At 39.4% G+C, this 21438-nt stretch overlaps 1 protein-coding gene across 7 annotated transcripts in view; it reads left to right on the top strand.

Moving 5' to 3' along the window:
• Positions 1–2310: 2310 nt before the first annotated feature.
• The window catches only part of VWA8 (von Willebrand factor A domain containing 8), a 364541-nt gene continuing 345413 nt past the window's right edge, over positions 2311–21438 (top strand). For 4 of the 7 annotated variants that reach the window (XM_061170620.1, XM_061170624.1, XM_061170625.1 and 1 more), the window contains exons 1-2: positions 2312–2601; positions 19473–19550. In XM_061170620.1, coding sequence (XP_061026603.1) covers positions 2439–2601; positions 19473–19550 — 241 coding nt within the window. In that variant the 5' untranslated portion in view covers positions 2312–2438. Of the gene's footprint in view, positions 2602–19472; positions 19551–21438 lie in introns of all 7 variants that reach the window. The other 3 variants (XM_061170622.1, XM_061170621.1, XM_061170619.1) reach the window with 2 other exon arrangements.

Here is a 21438-nt window from a genome sequence, read left to right as displayed (position 1 = left end):
GATGCTTCCTGTCTTACTCAATTCATAGTTCCTGTCACAGATTAAAATATTATGATCAAATTGATCAAATATGATCAACTGGGTCATCTAGTGGTGACCCAATTTGCCTATAAGATGAAGTCCAACTTCTTCATTTGAGATTACCCAGCCATTCAAGATTCTTCAGTCTATAATCTTTTCCTCTTTCTCTGACAATACCTTGCCACTCTCCAAAGACTATGCCTCTCTCACCTGGCTGGTTTCAATGTCTCTGTAAATTAATCAGGCTTGTCAGGACTCTAAGCCTCTACTCATGCTTTCTATCACTCTTCTTTGTTTATCCAAATCTAAACTAGCATTCAAAGTGAAGCTCAGATGCCACCTTTTCTCTGGTTGCATTTTCTTCTTCACATTGCAGATCTGTCAATCCAAAAACTCTTCACCATTTTTCCATTTCCTAGAGGTTAACATGCAAACTCTTTCCCCTTGCATACAACATAGCCCCACTTTCTCTTTCTGGTCGCATCTCTACAAACTACTTTATGCACTTGACCTCCAGACACAGTGACTCACTTTCTGATTCTCAGTCTTGCCACGCATTTTTAGCTTTCTGTACCTTTGTACCTGTTCTTTCCTTTGTCAGATATGACTTGCCCTTTTCTCAGCCTGAAAAATTCTTGCATATCCTTCAAGAACGTCTTCAAACATTACCTTCTCTATGAAATCTCCCTGACTTCTCCCAGCTGAAGCACTCCACCCCAGAGTACTTTGAGTCTAAATATCCTAAACATGTGTCTCATTGTGTTGTAATTCTTTATTTGTATGTCTGTGTTCTATACTTGATGTGAGCCTATTGCTACACAGTACCTGGCAGAATACTGTTATCTAATAGTTGCTCAGTAAACGTTGCCCAATGACTGAACACTGTAACCTGTATTGATCTCCCCAGTGCCGTAACTGCAAGGGCTCTTAGTGCTTATACCAATCATTTTGCTAAATTGCCTTAGATTATTCTTTCACTGTTTGAAGCATGTTCTAGATTCCAGTAAGATTAAATGGAGATGCCCTGGCCAATGTACTTAACTCTCCCAGCCTCAGATTCTTCATCTGTAAAATGGGTGATAATAATAGCACCTCAATCAAAGTGTTGCTGTGTAAAATGAGACAATGCATTAAAATATTCAGCACAATGCCTGACACACTCAAAGTGGCAGAAGAATTTCATAAACTGTTACATTCTACATTTATGTCATTATCCCTTAGTATTCTCAGAGGGTTGTTGTGAAGATTATATGAGAACATATATGTGAAACCATGTTGTAATGCACTATGCAAACCTAGTTACCTTTATTTTCACTCTCTCCGCAACTAGGTTAGAAGCCCGTTTCAGCCTGAACACATTAAGTCCAATCCTCAGCAAGATGCACAAAGCCTTACCCAGCTCAGCTTCTTTCTTTTAAAGTCTCCCATCTTCTTCTCAGCACCCATCACAGGGTCATGCACATGTTAGGCACTCAAGGTAGGTTTAAATATAGTAACAGCTCTAGAATTAGCAAGGCCTTTAGCTGAAAGTGAAGCCTTCTGCATTCTTTTTGTTTGATGTTTGTTTTGTATAACTTGCTTGAAACATTTTTCCTTGGTCAATGTACTCCTAATATTTTGGAGATGCTGTATAATTGTATTAGGCTTAGTTTGCTTTGTGGTAGGACCACTTCCCGTTTCGGCATGGATAACAGGGAGGCAGCCTTAGCCAGGGTCCTACTTTTTTCTCTTACTAAGGACATAAATTATATAACTCTTGCACTGCAGAAGGACTGAAAAGGTGCTTGATTTGGGTCCTTTCTGACATTTTGGCAACTTCTATGTATCACTCCCCTTTAGAATTTATTAAGGTGTGGTAGTACAACATGTAGAAAAAATAAATTAAAAGGGTAAGGCTTTCAGGTACTGATTGGAAACACAGGTATGGGTACAAGGAATCCAGATAGGTGAAAGTTCCCACAATCTTCAGAAAACGTACTCAATTTCTGAAAAGGCTTTGAAGCAGTGTACAGGAAAGCGCAATATATTAAGACAGGGCCATTAACCAAGAGAGTCAAATGCTTCTTAAACCCTTAAGCATTTCCTCAACTCCCGAGCACAGAGGAACGACTAGAGGCCTGCCTGGGGAATCCACGGGGACCATCTCAGGTGAGGGCGAGGAGGGCGAGGCGCGCCCCGGAGCCACAGGCTTGCAGATGCTCCGCCCTGTCTGCCCGGCGGCGGGGGCCGATTCCCTTCGTCCCGCTGGGCCAGGGCGGCCCGAGACGGCTGAGCCGGCCGCGCCGGGGGAAGGAGTTTCCGGCGGACTCGGCGCGGTGCCGCTTCCTGTCCCCCTCGTCGCGCCGCCTCACGCCGCTCGCCCGGGACGCGGCTCGCACCGGACCTCCCTCCCCGTGCCCGGCGACGCCCCCGGCCCCATGCAATCCCGGCTCCTGCTCCTCGGGGCCCCGGGCGGCTGCGGAGGCCCGGCTGCGCGGCGCGTGCGGCTGCTCCTGCGGCAGGTGGTGCGGCGCCAGCCGGGCGGCGACGCGCGGAGCTCGGAGGTCAAACTGCTGCACGCCGGGGCGGGGGCCGACACAGGTAACCCCGGGACGCCTCGCCGCCCCGCGCTCCGCGTGAGGCCCCTGCGCACCTCCGCCCCTCCCCCCACTCCCTGCTGCTTCAATTGGGGAGGAGCGCTGCGCCGGGAGCCAGGAGATCGAGGTTCTAGTCTCCACCTCGCCGCTAACTGCTGTGTAACGCGGGGCCAGGCGCTTGCACTCTCTGAGCCTCATTATGTAACCCGTGGAAACTGGACTTAGGTTTCTGATGACCTGGAATAGTGCTTTCTCCTTACCGCACTGCTTCTTTCACCCCCCACCCCCTACCCCAACCCCGGGATTCTGACTTAGATTACAGCACACGCAGAACTTAATGCAGCAGCCCTCAGAGGGTGTTGAAAGCTGGACTTGACCTTGTTCTCTGAGTCCCAAGGGCCTGGAAGTCAGTCTGTGCCATGTTCCAGTCAGGGTGAGTGGCGGCTTAGAAGTGTACGTTCTCGCCAAAGAACCCCTCGTTAGGTTTTAAATGTATCCACGAGTCTTTCCAAGCTTTACTTGGAGTTTTCATTTCTCACAGATTCACAATTTCTTAGAACTGAAAACCACAATTTAATTTAGTTAAAACCCCTGACTCTATAATTGAGGTAATTGAGACCCAGAAAGGAAAAGTGACTTCCGGAAGATCACACAGCTAACCTAGGCTGTGAAAGCGCAGAGTCCTAACCACTGGACCACCAGGGAATTCCCAGCTCTGATTTCTAAGCGCAGTATTTCTTGGCTCTATCTGAGATGGTTTTAGGGATCTGTGTGTGTGTGTGTGTGTGTGTGTGTGTGTGTGAGCGCGCTGGAGACAGAGCATTTGTGCTGGTTAAGGGAAGGGATGTATGTTGTCGCTCCACGTGAATGGCTAAGTGATTCTAGGCAAGATTTTGTCAGCGTCATTGCTTAGAATAACGGAGGTATTCACCTGAAATTGCTAGTTTCATGGTTCTTCTTGCGCCCCCCCATCCCAATAATTTTCCTTGTCAGAAGTGAGGGAGTTTAAGTCCCATCCATTTCATCATTCATTCATTAAACAAATTTTTTTTTCTTTTTCCTGTATAGGGTTGTGATTTGAGATTTTGCCCCTTTATCAATTATTATGCTTCTAGGGTGTTTGTTTGTTTGTTTGTTTTTTAGTCTTCGAGTTTTTTACTTGTTAGTTTCTCCTTTGTCCTAGAAGGCAGAGGTCAATGGTAGAAGTGTAGCATAATCTATAACTCGTGCTTTGGAGTGAACAGTCTGAGTTGGAGCCCATTTCTGCACCGTCTAGGTATGGGGATTTGAGGGTAGGTTACTTAATTTTGTGTCCCTGTTTCCTTAACTGTAAAATGAGGGTAAGGAAAGTATATTTGATAGGGTTGTTGTAAGGATTTAGTTTATACAATCCCTGGCACATATTAATGTTCAATAAAAATTAGCTTCTTTATTATTCTTAGTGTATGTTATTTTCAGCTATGTGAGATTTATTGTTTCCTTGGCTTTAGAAGAAATGAAACCAGTTCCTTTTAGGTTTGAACTGTGAGAAATGTCTAGGTAGGCTGATGGAGCAGGGTTAATTCATGGGAACTTTAAAAAGAAAAATGTTCTTTATACATGAATAATACATGTTGATTATAAAACCATTAGACACGGCCTCAAAATTTGTGGTATGTCCAGCAAATCAAAGTACAGGCTTTGCTTCAAATGTGAGAGTCATGTACACATTACAAACAATATATTAACTTCTTAGACTCAGTCACTTAGCATGACACCACATGGAGTAAATTATGTTAACGCTACTTGCCTTGCCACTGCAAAGATTCTCAAGGTTGAAGGTATGAGGGCTGTGGATAAATGTACCTGAAAACTCACCAGAGATCTGGACTCAAGTAAGAACAGCTGTGAGCCAGGTAAACAGGAGGCAAGTTCTGGGCTTCCCTGGGACATAACATTGGCCATCAAGGTTGAAGTGTCCCATTTTGAACCAGATGTCACACACAGACAAATGTAAACCACAAATAGTATTATGCTGTAATGAATTACAGTTTAGATTGGAAAGATGCTCTCAGCTGCACTCAGACATGTGACTAGTAACTCACCTCTCTGCAAGTAATTGACCTTGCTTCCTAGTAGTTTGGAAAAAGAACAACACGGATACAAATTATATACTGTTCTTATCTCTCCTGGGCTGTATGTATGTTATTTATCTTTATATTCCTTTTTGTGCATGTCAACTCTTTGTACCTAAGAAGTATTCAGTGGCTTATTATCTTCCAGTTCATACAGAGAGGGAGCAGGAGAGGCTGGAATTGCCTTGTTGGCTTTCAAGATAGGAGCGTTATAAAGCCTGAGAAGCAGAGGGAAGAGAGGGTCGTTTTGTTTAAAAAAAAAAAAAAAAAATCCCCAAACCCACTGCTTTTTATCTTTTGCTATTAGGTAGTCTAAACATCCATAATTTGTAAATTCTTTATATCTCTTTACACTTCAATTGGTTGTATTGTCTCTTGGTTTTAGGAACAAAGCTGTAAACAAGGAGGTTAGCTACTGCAAAGAGTTGTTTTTTTTGTTTTTTGTTTTTTGGACGGCTGCGCGGCTTGTGGGATCTTAGTTCCCCGACCAGGGATTGAACCCAGGCCCTCAGCAGTGAGAGTGCCGAGTCCTAACCACTGGACCGCCAGGGAATTCCCTGCAAAGAGTTTTCATAACGATTATTATAGTGTTTTCACAGAAGGAGCCAAATTAATTCAGTAGGATTCTGATGTCAAACAGGCTCAGATATACTATAGATTAAGATCAAATGATAAATCTGGAAACGTAACTCTATAAATCCACTGTGACACATTGAGTGCCATCCTTTTACACCATTATTATTAAAGGGGTTCACTATTTTATCTTTTTGACTTTTGTGTATAAGTTTGTTTATAGAAATATTTAAAAATATTGATACTTTTTGTACAAGAAATCTATGTTCATTGTAGTGAAAAATACAGACAAATCCCCTAAAATATAATCTTTCCATGCAAATTCATGATTGTCATTTTTTTGTGTGTGTTACTACTATCAGTTTTTGTAAAATATATATATAATATGCATTTATATAAATACATATTTCTTTTTAAAAAATGGAATCATGTATGTTTTACAGTTTATTCTCACTTAGCCATTATTGTTAACGTACTAACATAGTGATAAATATTGCTATATATGGTCATTTTAAATAGGCATTAAGTTCATACATTTATCCATATAATTTATTTTACCAGTTTCCCATGCTTAGACATTCAGGTTGTCTATTTTTAAATATATAAACAGTGTAATAAACATCCATCCATATGTATTTTTGTAACTTTAAGATTATATCCTTGGGTTATAATAGAAATAATGACTTTGGGGAAGGGAAGTATAGAACTCCTGCTTCAATTCAGAAATATGGTGTAAAGGGAAAAACTGTACTGTGTGTGTGCAGGTCTTAGCTCTGTATTTACTAGGTATTGAACTTTGGGGAAATTATTAACTGCTTTGAACCTGCAGCAGGCTATTTTGACCCTGAGGACATTGTGACTTTTGTGTATTAAAGAATTTAGCAGTAAAATCCCAGAACAGTTGTAACCTAATAAATTGCTGGACAAACAATTTATTGGGAACATGCAGACTAGCCTGGAAATTGCTGATATATTTGGTTTTCTCTTGGGTCTAAGTTTTGTATTAAAAAAAAACAATGGTGACACTTACAGGTTCTTAACCAGGGGTAATTCCCGTTCCCCAGGGGACATTTGGCAGTGTCTGAAGGCATTTTTTGGTTGTCCTAACCAGGAGGAAGGGGGTGCTACTGGTATCTAGTGGGTGGAGGCCAGTGAATCTGCTAAACATTCTACAATGCACAGGACAGCCCCTAACAATAAAGAATCATTTGGCCCAAAATGTCAGTTGTGCTGGCTGTTGAGAAACCCTGAACCAAACCAACTTCTTTGGTTGGTTTAGTTCAAAGCTACAAGTCATTGAATTGTGAGTCCATTTCAGAGTGGAATGTCCTAAGGTGTGTATATTCATTAACTTAATTTGTAGTTTACAGTTCAGAAGGCATTAAGCATTAAGCATCTCCCATTTTAGGAGAAGGGCTACCACAGATGTGCCTGAAATAACGTAACTAAGAAAAGCATTTTTGAGATTGGTAAAGATTTTGACAATAGAACAGCTTTGAAATATCTGAGGAAAATACCCATATTTCTCCTGGGTTAGCCAAGAACTAAATACAAATTATTAATCATATAAAAAATTTAAAGTCTTATTAGAAACTATCAATACAAAATAAAACTCTGACAAAGCTATATACTAAAAAATTTGTTATTGATTAAACATTGAAGAAAGACAAAATCTTTTTGGTATTCAGTCCATGCTGATGGCCACAAAGGAAAACAGAGTTGCAGAAGATATAATTGGTGAAATTCTATATGGACAAAAAAAGTGATTGATAAATCCTCACTCTAAAATAATTCTTTAAATGAAAGAAAAAATGTGCTCTATTAAAATTGATCAAGGAGTTCTTTTGGCTTAATTTTGCTCGAAAGCTAACTTACTTGATGAAAATTTATGAACGCTAGTATTATTCTGATTAAAATGTTTGTTTTCAGAATATCCTCAGGGTCAAAATGTTGTATATTCCTCTCTGAGTATGTATCTTCTTTGTAAAATAGGGATAGCTACACTTGCTTTGCCTGCCTTTACCTTACAAAAATTGTTGTGTTAGCAGTCATTAGGTTTTTTTTTTTTTTAATTTTAATTTTAATTAATTAATTTATTTATGGCTATGTTGGGTCTTCGTTTCTGTGCGAGGGCTTTCTCTAGTTGCGGCAATTGGAGGCCACTCTTCATCGCGGTGCACGGGCCTCTCACTATCGTGGCCTCTCTTGTTGCGGAGCACAGGCTCCAGACGCACAGGCTCAGTAATTGTGGCTCATGGGCCTAGTTGCTCCGCGGCATGTGGGATCTTCCCAGACCAGGGCTCGAACCCGTGTCCCCTGCATTGGCAGGCAGATTCTCACCAGTGCACCACCAGGGAAACCCAGTCATTAGGTTTTAAGTGACAGAAATGTGCACAGAAAAGCATATGATTGGTTCACATAGGTGGGAGGTCCAGTGGCTTCAGGCTGGACTGGATGCAGGATATTAGAACATCTGTAGGGCTTGGGCTCTCTCTGTCTTTCCCCATGGTTCCCCCACTCTCCACTCTTCCTTTATTGGATCTACTTTTTGCAGTATTGGTTTCAATGTCTGGCAGGCTTTCTTCAGCTGGTAGCAGTGACAGCCTTACTGACAGCCCCAGACTTTGACTCTCCTTACAGTTCACAATGTGAGAAGAAGAGAGAACATCTTTTCCTGTGAGCTCTGAAAAATCCTGGCGAGAAATCTTATTGGCCAAGCTTGGATCACAGGCCCATCTCTAAAACAACCACTGTGGTCAGACAGTGGAATGTTCTGGCAGGCCTTGTGCAGGGTACTCATTTCTGGGCATTTGGATGCAGGGGTAAAGGTTGGGAGGGGTGGTATAAACTACACAAACCAAAATTGGGTGGGTTCCTCACTGGAGAGAGGGATTCTGTTGTCAAAAGAGGAAAGAATATTGGGCATGTAAAACAAAACAGCTGTCCACTAAAAATCAAATGAGTAATGTCCGAACAGGTTTGTACAAGAGTGTTATGTAAAAGATATATTAATTATTATCTTGAATATAGAAATTATTGTCCTGTAAACTTTTGGGAAATCCCTTTAAGTTAAGATCATTGCAAGTGATAAAATCAAGCCTTGTTACTTTAAAAATGGCCTTAAATTTGATTTCGTTTGGAAACTCTTCGATTCTTTTCAGGGTTTTTAATTTTCAAGTCCATATTTTCCATGCTTGAATAAAATATATAACTTAATTTATTGGTAGTAGTAGTTATGTGACAGTTTGTGTACTGTACAGGGATTTAGGTTAATCCGTTATGAGTTATGTGTGCTTGCTTTTTTGCATTATTTGTAATAATAAATGTAATTAAATGTTAAGCAGCTTATTCTATAACAATTTGTACTTTTTGTTAACTCATTCTTAGTTATTCTAACAATTTCCATTATGAGTATCTTATATTATTAACTAAAATCTTTTTTGAAAGTGATTGCACTTGACCAAAGTATTTATTTGGTTTATTTGAAGAGAGGCATACGTTAGTTTCTTTTGCCTAAATTGTATTACCTGTTGTATAAGTATCGGCATTCTCCTTTAGATGAATACTTACACTACTTCACTTATATGAATCCTTTACAAATAAATGACTTGATTTCTTTTCTTTTCTTTTCTTTTTACATTTTTGGTTCGGTTTTTTTTTTTTTTTTAATGACTTGATTTCTGAGCATGTTGGAAGATGGGCTATTCTCAAAGAATACAGAAAACAGGGGGTTGAAACAATACTTAATTAAGAAAACAGTATCTATTTAAAGTGTACCAGGGCTTAAAACAATACTTAATTAAGAAAACAATATCTAATTAGAAACTATAATCATTCATTCATATATTCACTTATTGAATACCTGCTTGGTTTGAGGTATTATTTTTGGCACTGGGAATACAAAGGTGATTAAAACATAGACTTGGCCAACAAAATGCTATAGTCTTATAGACCGAACAGTGGTCTTCAAACATTTTTCTCACTTATCTCCTAAAAGGGTTTTGCAAATATATATCCCTTTATACATTTTTAGGTTGATATGTAGAAATTTCCCTGATAAGTATGAATAGTTGAAGAGCATGTTGTTTCCACTGTGTTGTAAATATTGACATTTGACACAAAAATTGTTACAATACTCTTTAAAATGTATCTTTTAAATGTGTCATCTGAAAAAAATGCACAACCTAGAAGTTGAGAGTTATGTTTTATTTGGTGAACTTTCTGAAGACTTCAAGCCCAGGACACAGCATCTCAGATAACTCTGAGAGACTGCTCCAAAGAGGCAAGGGGGTGGGGGGGTGGGAGCCAGGATATGTGGGAGATTTTGCAATAAAGACCAGGTAGTTGGAACATCAAAAGATAACTGTTAATTAAAGAAAACCAGGTTTATCTCAAGGTAAGGAATTTAGCGCTTTTCTATATATGGGAAGGTGCAAAGTCTGGGTTCATTGAAATCATTCCTTTGATATGCCCCTCAGGTATTTGGGGCCAGTATCCTGTGCTTTCTTATCCCAAGTCTCCTCAGGGTGCACTGTCAGGGGTGGCATTTTGTTTCCATCCTGAGCTCCCTCAGGGCTCACCTTAGGGGCAGCTGTAATGTGGTGGCTTGATGGCTGCAACATCCTTTGTTTACTGATATGGCAGGCAGTATTTTAGTTCACAGTCTCTCTGGCCCAAATTTGACCAATGTTTCGAAGACATTTCATGACCAATTTTTGTCCCATGTTGCTAGGAATGCTCATTCCTAGGTCAGGCAAAGATTCTTGTTGATATGCAACTCCAGGTGCTACTTTCTGGATTAGGCCCTGTTGATAATTTAAAATTCTCTGGATCCTCTGTCTTACTAGTCTGTTATGATCCAGGAGATATTTTCTCTTGTTGCTTCTTCCCATACCTAGAATTACACTATTACAATTATTCTATGTAGAGTTATAAATGTGATCTAATTCCTCAAGATGTTTAGCCATTATCAATTTTGTTGGAGGCCTGGTTACACATTGGGTAATGTAAGAGACAAGAATCTTATAAAATAGACAGGATGTAAGACAGCTAGTAACATTGGCAGTCATAGTGCAGCAGGGAGACACAAAGCATAAACAGTTTAGAAACAAAGAACAAATTAAAACAATGAATGATTAGTGTAACTAGTTGTAATCTGGTTGCAATAAACCATCAAGAATTTGGAGAGAGGAAATTAAATCTAGTCTTGCACCAGCTTACATTTAACAACAAAATTCACTTACTTAATTAACTTTAATCTAAACCTAGCCAATCCTGACCATCCACAAACCTTCCATCACTTTCTGTATCCATATTAGTTTGTCCCTTATTTTTTTCCATCCAGAAAGAACCAGCTCTAAGATAAGCTTACTTCCTTTTCCCTTAATAAAATGCAATTCCATTTCTAATATCTTCTTTACAGAAAAACACACATTCTACTTTCCTACTGTGTACTGAAATGTTTACATTATTATTTCAGTTAGCTTTAATTACATGTTTAAATTTGATGGACATCTCAAAGACACAGGAAGAGAAATGCCAGTTCCCTCTGCAAGGCTTTTGTTTAAGGTCAGAATTCTGAGAAGATATTTTGTCAAACCGGCTTTTTAACTTAACTGCATACACACACACGCACATACACACACATACACACACACACACACACACACACACACAAATTAGCCCAACTTGGCCATTTAAGGTTGAGATCTCTTTTAGTATAATTTAGGTACTCGCAAGTGTGATCTGGCTGGAGTGTTAGTTGGAGGTTGGCTTTCTGATGCCCCTTTAAAGATGTCAGGTCAGCCTCCTCCCCAACCTCTCAGCTCAGACTTCTTGGTTTCCTTTACTGAGCAAATCACAAGTTCCTCTAATGTCTTCCAATTAGGGGGGGGGTCTCCCAGTGTTTTTCAACCAGGCTCCCCTAATGTTACTGAGTCCAAGCTCACACTGCTCGCTGCATGACAGGCCAATAAGTTGGAGACAGGTGTTGAGGCAGGGAATAACGACTTTATTCAGAAAGCGGGCAGACCGAGAAGATGGCAGACTAATGTCTCCGAAAAACCTTCTTAACGGGGTTTGGATGTCAGTTTCTTTTATAGAACAGAGAGGGGGAGGAGATGAGGAAGTAATGTAAAAAGGCCATAAGATTTGCAACTGTCCCCTGGAATGGCCAGCCTTGGGGAGGGGATGTGTTCATTTCTTCTTTCTTGCAGCCATCTGCAGGTGGACAGGATCAGGATGTACAAAGGCACTTTGGTTCAACGTTCAGGCAGAGGAGCAGGGTTCCCTGAGGCAGTCCATTGCGTATAGACAGCATCCTTTTAGTGAACAAAAGCAGCGGAAAGCAAAGGTTAAAGTAAAAGAAACAGATCCAACATATAGTCAAATTTGGCTCTTCCCTGTTACACTAATACCTTTAGATTAGGGGGGTCACTCCCTAATGTCTTTCAGTTGGGAAGCCAGGTACCTGTTAGACACGGCCAAATGAAACTCGGGATCATCAGCCATTAACAGGAGATCCTAGAACCAGGAGAGACCCAGATTTGTCTGGACTCTGAGGAGGCGGATGGGCACAAGAGGCCTCTTCTGGTATCAAGGTTCTGGATCCTTGTAGAGTTTAGGCAAAGGAGAGAAGTATGCTCTGGGTCCCTTTGTAATTGGTTGCCAAAACTGTTGACTGAAAAAAATGTACAACCTAGAAGTTGAGTTATGTTTAATTCGGTGGACAGTTTGAAGACTTCAAGCCTGGGACACAGGATCTCAGATAACCCGGGACTGCTTCATCGAAGAGGCAAGGGGGGGAGCCAGGATATATAGGAGTTTTTTCAATAAAGACCAGGTAGTTGGAACATCAAAAGATTACTGTTAATTAAAGAAAATCAGATATCTCAAGTTAAGGAATTTAGCGCTTTTCTATGTATGAGAAGATACAAAGTCTGGGCTCATTGAAATCATTCCTTTGAGATGCACCTCAGATATTTAGGGCCAGTATCCTGTGCTTTCTTATCCCAAGTCTCCTCAGGGTGCACTGTCAGGGGTGGCATTTTGTTTCTATCCTGAGCTCCCTCAGGGCTCACCTTCGGGGTGGCTGTAATGTGGTGGCTTGATGACTGCAATGTCCTTTGTTTACTGATATGGCAGGCAGTATTTTGGTTCACAAATGGAATCAGAATATCCTAGTAATTTGTTAGCTACCATCTCTCTCCCCCTTTTTTTTTAATAGTAATCTTTTATTTATTTATTTATTTTTATATTTATTTTTGGCTGTGTTGGGTCTTCGTTTCTGTGCGAGGGCTTTCTCTAGTTGCGGCAAGCGGGAGCCACTCCTCATCGCGGTGCGCGGGCCCCTTCACTATGGCGGCCTCTCTTGTTGCGGAGCACAGGCTCCAGACGCGCAGGCTCAGTAGTTGTGGCTCACGGGCCCCGCCGCTCCGCGGAATGTGGGATCTTCCCAGACCAGGGCTCGAACCCGTGTCCCCTGCATTAGCAGGCAGATTCCCAACCACTGCGCCACCAGGGAAGCCCAGCTACCATCTCTTTTTGAAAATAGGTAAAAAGCTCATCTTTAACTGTCAGAAAATGTATGTTATTTCTTTATTTCCTTGATTTGTATTGCAATTACACTTACTCCTCATAATTTTATCTTAATATATTTTTATTCTTGAAAGTTTTATCTTTATCCTATTTTTCTGCAATGAAAAATGTCTAAATGTTAAAATGTTTCTATCATTGTAATTATTAGAGCACAATTGTTCAAAAGAACATCAATATGTTTCAAATTTTTTTAAAAACTAAAATTTTGTGGAAACATACCTATTAATAACATGAGTAGCACTTTTTCCCAGTTGACTATAAATTACTGTAATTAATATTCCCTAATTTTATTGCTGGAATATAAAGAATTTTGATATAGCAATATCACTCAATATTTTGCAGACTTTCTAAGTAAAAAATATGTTGATTTATTATCAAAATGATATTTTTAATGATCTATAAACTGGCAACTTGATTATAGCCTTTTCGTTTTGTTCATGGCAAAGAATTGGAAACCACTTGACTTGCAAGTAAAGTCACTGACCCAGCCAATAGAATCATTCCGCCTCAATATCTGGGAAGTTCACTAAAAAGGCTTCACCAAATGGCTATGGTTATTTTCTCACGTAGAGGCTGCTTTTTTATTCTAATGTACTCAGAAAGAGTTGTTAAAATAAAACTTTCATTCAACATACCTTTGCCAGCACAATATTTTTTGGAGAAAACGCTTTTACTTTATCACATGTTTAAATACTTTCTGTCAAATTCTTAGTTTTCATAATTAACAAAGGTAGTCTGTACTGTCAATCCAATCAGCCAAATTAGACTTTGACAGAAAAAGTATTTTTCCCTTTCAATTCAAATGAATGTGTTAATGTATATTTTAAGAAATGTTATAAAAACCACTGAAAAATAAATTATGGGACACATTTTGAAGGCTAGATTACTAAAGGCAGTAAAGCCAAGAATAAAGGAATCTTGTGGTTACATATTTAAGTTATTTATTTCATAATATATGATAATATAGTTTTGCTCTTTAATGTATAGTAAAGTAATATAATATAGTTAAAATAAGTTATTTATGTAAAGAGGACTGTGGCAGAAGTCATGATATTATTTTATTAAATGTGTAATGAACTTTGTTTATGGGCCTTAGAGAACAATTAAATAGAAATCATGTATAACAATCAGTAATAAATTCATCCGTTTCTTTAGACCTCATGATCAAGCTTTGCCATTGTATTTAGTGGAACAGAACACTATTTGGTTCCGAAGCTAGTATATAACCTTTTCATTATAAGAGTTAGAAAATAGCATTTTATAAGATGAGGAATGACTATATTGGAATGAATATTTCATGATGATGTTTGTTTGAGAATAACTTTTTATCTACCTTTTTGAAAGATATACATCTGATCTGAAACATTTAAAAGTTTTCTCTGTGGTTTTTATCCAGTGTATTGTGAAAAATTTGGTAGTGCTGAAACCTATTTCAGTTACATTAAAATGAATCAGCATTAATAATGTGTACTGCTTCAGATGTTCAGAGGTGCCTTTTTTTTTTTCCTGTTAATAGCATGTTCTCAAGATAAGAATTGAGAAAAGCTGAACAAATAGCTTACCTTTAAGGTTGTGAAAAGCCAGTTTTCAAAGCTTTTTTTACTTTGCTCTCTGAGCTCTCCCATCTTGGATTATTTGACAATACTCACTCACACTTCCTCACTCTGCAATATACTGTATCTGACACAGGCCAACACAGGCCAAAATACTCTGGTCAGTTCTAAAGCTACTCTTCACTTTTAGTAGAACTATATGAGATGGAAAGAGCATTCCTAGGCAGGTTTATGTTGATTTGAATACTTTTGAAAGCAGGCTTCTCCTCAACCATAATTAAATATGCCCCTTTGTTTGGTCCCCTGGAGCAACGCACCATTCACCATAGTAAACTAAGTGAGAGAAGGGCTCCTGAAAAGACCTGTGGGGATGGAGAGCCTGTAGGGCCATTCTCAGTCAGGTCAATGTTAGGGAAGAACACATGGAAGTGAAGATCTGAAAACTGATCCCCTTCAGACTGCCATGCTCAGTTCCCTTGGAAAGTCCTTGTGTACCCTAATTTAAAGACTCTTAATGTAAAGGAGCCATAATCAATAATTGTACAGTGTGAGAAATGCTATTACAGAAGGATGAGCCAGATCTATGCAGAAGGACAGGAATGGAGTGATCAATTCTTGAGTGAGGTGGAGATCGTGCAAAAGGAAAAGTTAGGGTAGATTCAGTAGGGAGATGAAGATATCTGAGGAGTACTTGTGTGAAGGAAAAGTGTGAGAGATGTGGAAGGGCTTCTAGGTCAAGGGAATAAAGCATCAGTTGCTGAGATAAGAATACAAGAGGTAGAGCTGGTTGGAGATGGTTGGACAGCACACACAGAGAATACAGAGTTCCGTGTTTCTCATGTTAAATTTGAGGTGTCTCTGGAATATCAAGGTAAAGTGTCCAACAGGCTACTGAGAGGTATGGAACTCGGGAGAGAGATCTGAGCCAAAGTAGACATATAAGACTTTAACTGTACAGAGATCAAATGTGGGCTATGGGTATGGATTAGATGACTCAGTCAGGTGTAGCATGGTAACAGCAGATGGCCAAGAACATAAGCATTTGAGGCAGGGAGGGCAAATGCCTAACCCCTATGAATGTCTTTTTCCTCTTTGCCTACAGCAGACATGGCTAATTGATCACTGCCCTGTTTCTTAATGAGTCCAATTTCCATTGTGATTTCTTCTTTGGGTTTTTTGGAAGCCTGTTTCTTGATTTCCAAATGTTTAGAGATTTGCCAGTTATCTTTTTGGTACTAAGTTCTAGTTGAATTCCATTTTGATCAGAAAGCATACTTTGTATGATTTTAGTCCTTTGAAATTTATTAAGACTTGCATTATGGTGCAGCCGAAGATCTAGTTTGATGAATGTTTCATGTGCATTTAAAAAGAATATGCATTCTGCCATTGTTGGGTGTAGTGTTCTATAAAGGTCATTTAGGTTAAGTGGTTAATAAGGTTTTCAGATCTTTACTTCTACACTTGGTCTTAGCCAAAAGGCCAAGAACTGGTTGTTTTTATTTCTATATCCTTCTTTTTTTTTTTCTGCTCTTCCATCACTTACTGAGAGAGGTATAGTAAAATATCCAGATATGACTTTGAATTTGTCTCTTCCTCCTTTCAGTTCTGTCAGTTTTTGCTTCATGTTTATTCCCCAGCTCCCTCTTTGCCAGTCACCACCTTAGGTTTGCTGTCTTCCCTCACAAAGGGTCTCAGCTCCTTTCAGGAGTTATTCTAAATACACTCACTCTCTCTCCTTGCTCTCCCCTGGCCCCTTCAGGCCCAGTGGTGGTAATGGCTTTCTGTTATTGCTAGTCCCAGGGTACTGCACTGTCCTTGTTGGTTTTCCCAAACTCTGCCCATACCTTCATAAATGGTTCTTTTATTATTCTCTCCTCAGTTATTCATTTTGAATGGACTATCAGTTTCTTGCTGGGCCCCTGATTGATAATGGATATATTTAGGAAAAGCATTTCAGTTAGTAGGAAAATCCAGTGCAAAAGCCTGAATTGAATATATGTCTGACATGCTCAAGGAGTAACGAAGAGACCCGCGTGGCTGGAGTAGAATAAGTGAGGAGGACACTAGTAGGAGATGAGCTCAGAAGGGAAATGGGGTGCCAGATCAGAAATAGCCTTTTAGGCCATTGCAAAGATGGGGGTTGAGCAGAGGACTGGCATTACTTGGTTCCTATTTTCTTATGATCACTGTGGCTGCTCTGTTGAGAATTAACTGTAGGATGCAAGGGTTGAGACAGGAGGTCTGTAAGGGGGTGAGAGGTAATGCTATTTAAATGAGAAAATGAATTTAAGTAGTAAACCCCTACCTGGCTTGGGTCAGCATTGTGGTGGTAGAGGATGTAGAGAGAAGTGGGCAATACTACATATATATTAATGGCAGAGTCACTACAATTTTCTGATGGGGTGTGGGAGAGAAAAGTTAAGAATGGCTGCAAGATTTCTGGTCTGAGAAGCTGGAAGGATTAAGTTGCCATTAGTAGAATTGGGGAATACTGTGGGTGGAACACACACAGATCAGAAGTTCAGTTTTGAATATGTCAACTTGAAGCTGACTATTAGGCACCTCAGAGTCTGTTGGTATCCATGCTTCGAGTTCTGTGGTCTGGATTAGAGATATAAATTTGGGAGCAAGCAACATATTAGTTGCACTTAAAGGCATAAGACTCGATGAGCTCATCAAGGAGAGGTTATAGATAGAAAAGAGGCTAGAACCGGCCCTCCACACCCAGTGATCAGAAGTTGAGGAGAGGAAGAAAAGGCAAAGAAGACTTGAGTCATAATGAGGTAGGAGGAAAAGAGAGGAGGTGAGAGGGCAAGGAGGAGAGGGCAAGGAGAGAGAGAGAGAGAGAGTGGTGGAATCCCTGTGGAGTGAGTTGTGACTGGACGCAGGGCTCTGACTCCACTCCAGAAATCACAGTGGTCAGCTCTTCCTGCTACCTGTACCCTGGCAGCCAAGCTGTGGCTAATGACATAGGCTTGGCCAGTTCAATGTTCCTGCCCATGACTTTGAGTCATGAGGGAGTTGTGCAAAGGCTGCAGGAACAGTTTATTTATGGCAGTGTCCTTTTTATTAGAAGATATATCTGAAGACTTTAAGGATGAAGAATCATGACTTTTGCATCTTAAGGTGGTGTTTTTCCAAGTTTCCTACAGGTTTGAGAAATATCAAAATAAAATGGGGGAAAAAGTTGTCCTCTGACTGTGTTGTCCCACAGTATGGATCTAATGGTGCCTGGGGTGGTATCTCAGTGAGTTTATCCTGGGGTGTGACTTTGACTGTGCTTCCTGTTGCCTTCCCTAACATATTGTGGACTAGTTTCTGAGCCTACGTCTCTTCATGATGGGTTCATGCTTCCTTGAGGTATTTCGTAGAACCGCTGTAACAAAACCCCCAATGTCCTCATACTAACCTAGTTTGAGATGGAGTTTCTGTCACAGTAGTTCTGTGAAATAGCTCACAGGAACCATGGGTTACTTAGAGTCAAGATTAAATGAAATAACATAAATAAATATGTCTATAATAGTATTTGCCAAATAGCTGGTACTCAGTAAGTATTAGCTGATGTCTAGACTAATTCAGAGGAAAATTCCTTTGATTTGCACTCTAAATGTATGTGCATTCTGTATTAGAAAGTATACCTGTGTTTTATACAATGTTTCTACTTATCTCTTAATTTACCACATACCTGTAATATATTTCTTCATCTATAAAAACTTTTTTTTCCATGGATTTACAAATTTCCTCATTTATAAAGTCTCTGTCTCACATGTTTGGGGAATGTGTAAAGGACTTAGAAGATAGTAATCATTCAACAAGTGTTGGCTGTTGTTAGTACCATGATTTAAGGCCTTATTCTCCAGGACACCTCGCTAGCTCAAAACTGGCAGTGTTGAAAGATGTGTTTTACACAGCTACTTTTTCTAAGTGTTTTTGAGCCCTTTCCAAGTGAAGTTCCAGTTGCAGATGGGATCAATATGTCTATTTTGCTGTTGGAGAGAGCAAAGCAGAGATTGTTTGGTTCACTCCTGCACTTTAGAAGATCAACCAGAAATTAATGTTACTTTAAAAAATTAGAACCATGTAGAAGTGACTGAGAGCTTTTGCTCTGTTTTGCTTGTTTCATGTAGGGAATTCTTGGCATATATGCCACTGGGGCTTTGCCCTTTTCATGTACCTAGAAATGTTGAATTTGGGAGTTATGTTGCTAGAGAACTTGAAGTTGTATGTAGTAAAAATAAGAACCTATAAAGATGTAAAAAGATTGCAGATACATGTTAAAGATACCACCTTGGGACTTCCCTGGTGGTGCAGTGGTTAAGAATCCGCCTGCCAATGCAGGGGACACGGGTTCGAGCCCTGGTCCAGGAAGATCCCACATGCCATGGAGCAACTAAGCCCATGCACCACAACTACTGAGCCTGCGCTCTAGAGCCTGTGAGCCACAACTACTGAGCCTGCGTGCTGCAACTACTGAAGCCTGTGCGCCTAGAGCCTGTGCTCCGCAACAGGAGAAGCCACTGCAATGAGAAGCCTGTGCACCGCAACGAAGAGTAGCCCCTGCTCGCCACAACTAGAGAAAGCCTGTGGGCAGCAGCGAAGACCCAACACGGCCAAAAAGAAAGATATAAAATAAATAAATTAAAAAAAAAAAAAGATACCACCTTATGGGTGCTTTGGACGATCTTAAACAAAAATGCATCCTTCTGTATTGTTGACTTTATTAGTACTGCTATTAATGAGAAAATAAAGCTGGTTAATATATTTTATAGTATTTCACCTTTTTTGCTAAAATAGCATTTAAAAAGTGAATTTCACCGACACTTCACTTCTTCTTTATATATATAACTTATACTGTGGATACTAGTTGTACAGCATAGTGCCTGACATAGGCAGGTGTTTCTATGGATGCCCAACACAGACAGATCTGTGGTACACACATCCCTCTCTGTAGGTCAGGAGAATCATTGTTGCAAAAGCCATAGTGTGTTGTTTTCTTACTTGTCTCTTGTAATGGTTGTGTTTCTGTATTCTCTTTTTAGGTGATACAGTTAATATTGGAGATGTATCCTACAAGTTGAAAACGCCTAAGAGCCCGGAACTTGTGCCACAGAACTACTGTAAGAAATAATCATTTATTTTATGAATTTATCACTTTGTATCACTTCATCCATGAATATTTCAGTAAAATATTTATTTTTCCACATATTGCTGTTTCTGTTTCAACTGAAATAAAATTTATACTTAATAAAATGCACAGATCTTAAGTATTCATTTTGATTAATTTTGACAATTTTATAAATGTGTATAACCACCAAGATTGCTTTTATCACCTCTGAACGTTCTCTTGTGCCCCTTCCCTGCTCTCCTGCTCTCCTGCTCTGGAAGCCACTGTTCTATTTTCTACCATGGTAGATTAGTTTTGCCAATCTAATTCGTTCTTCAGCTTTCTATAAATAGAATCATATAGTATAGTTTTTTTTTGTGTGTGTGGATTTGGTTTCTTTCCACCGAGAATAATTTTGAGGTTCATCCATATTCCTGTACCGATCAGCTTGCTTTTAATTGCTGAGTAATATTCCATTGTATAAATATACCATAATTTATTTGTTCTTTTGTTGATGGACAGTTGGATGGTTTCCATTTTTGGACTTTTATGAAAAAGGTACTGTGAACATTCCTGTATAAGTCTTGTAGTCATAAGTTTTCACTTATCTTAAATAAATAACTAGGAGTTGATGTGTCATAGGGTGGATGCCTGTTTAACTTTACTAAACACTGCCCAAAAGTTCTCCAAAGTAGTTGTACTATTTTACCCTTTGACCAACAGCAGTGTTCCACATCCTTGCCAACCTTGCCATCCTTTTAGATTTTACTCATTCTACAAAGTGTGAAATGGTAACTCATCATGGTTTTTGTTTTATAACAGCTGTATTGAAATACAATTCATATACCATAAAATTCACCTTTTTAAAGTGTACAACTCAGTGGTTTTTAGCATATTCACAGAGTTGTGCAACCATGCCACTATCTAACTTTAGAACATTTTTCATCAAGTCAAAAAGAAACCTCACACTCATTAACAGTCACTCCTTGTTTCCTCCTCCTCCTCTTCCCCCTGCTGCCCCTCTAGCCTTTGGCAATCATTAACATACTTTCTGTTTCTTTGGATTTGCCTATTCTTAACATTTCATATAAATGGGATCATATAATACGTGGCCTTTGTGTTTGGCTTATTTCACTTATAATGTTTTCAAGGTTCATGTTGTAGCATTTATCAGTGCTTCATTCCTTTTTACAGCTAAATAGTGTTCAGTTGTATGGATATACCACTTTTTGTTTATTCATTCATCAGTTTTGGAATATTATGAATAATACTGCTATAAATATTCATATACAAGTTTTTATACAGACGTATGTTTTCAGTTTTCTTGGATATGTGCCTAGGAGTAGAATTGCTAGGTTATATGGTAACTCTGTTTAACATATCCAGGAATTATCAAACTGTTTTCCAAAGAGGCTGTACCATTTTACATTCCCACCAGCAATGTACGAGGGTTCCAGTTTCTCCATACCTTCAACACTTATTATTGTCTGTCCTTTTTATTGTAGCCATCTTCATGGGTATGAAGTGGTATCTCATTATTGTTTCGATTTGAATTTCTCTAATGACTCACAATCACTTCTTTGCTCAAAATCATGTCAATTCTTTTCTCAAAATTCCTTAAAACACTCTAACACCTTAGGAACAAAGGTCAATCCTTACCTTTCATGATCTAGTCTCAGCCTCATCTCCTGTCACTGTACTTCCCCTATTCCATGTTCCAGTCATTGGGCACAATATAAGATAATTTTTTGTTCACTCTTCAGATTCTTTCAGTAGACAATGTGCTCCTTGAGGGAGAATATCTCACTTTCATCCAATACAAATTTCCATTGACTCTACCTCCTAAATGGCTCTGCGATCTGTCCTCTCCACTCTGTCCCACTTTTCTTTTACTGTATTTT

Source organism: Eubalaena glacialis, chromosome 16 (assembly GCF_028564815.1).
Source record: "Eubalaena glacialis isolate mEubGla1 chromosome 16, mEubGla1.1.hap2.+ XY, whole genome shotgun sequence".
Classification (NCBI taxonomy): domain Eukaryota; kingdom Metazoa; phylum Chordata; class Mammalia; order Artiodactyla; family Balaenidae; genus Eubalaena; species Eubalaena glacialis.
The sequence above is the reverse complement of the archived record's forward strand: the minus strand, read 5'-3'. Positions and strand labels throughout refer to the sequence as shown.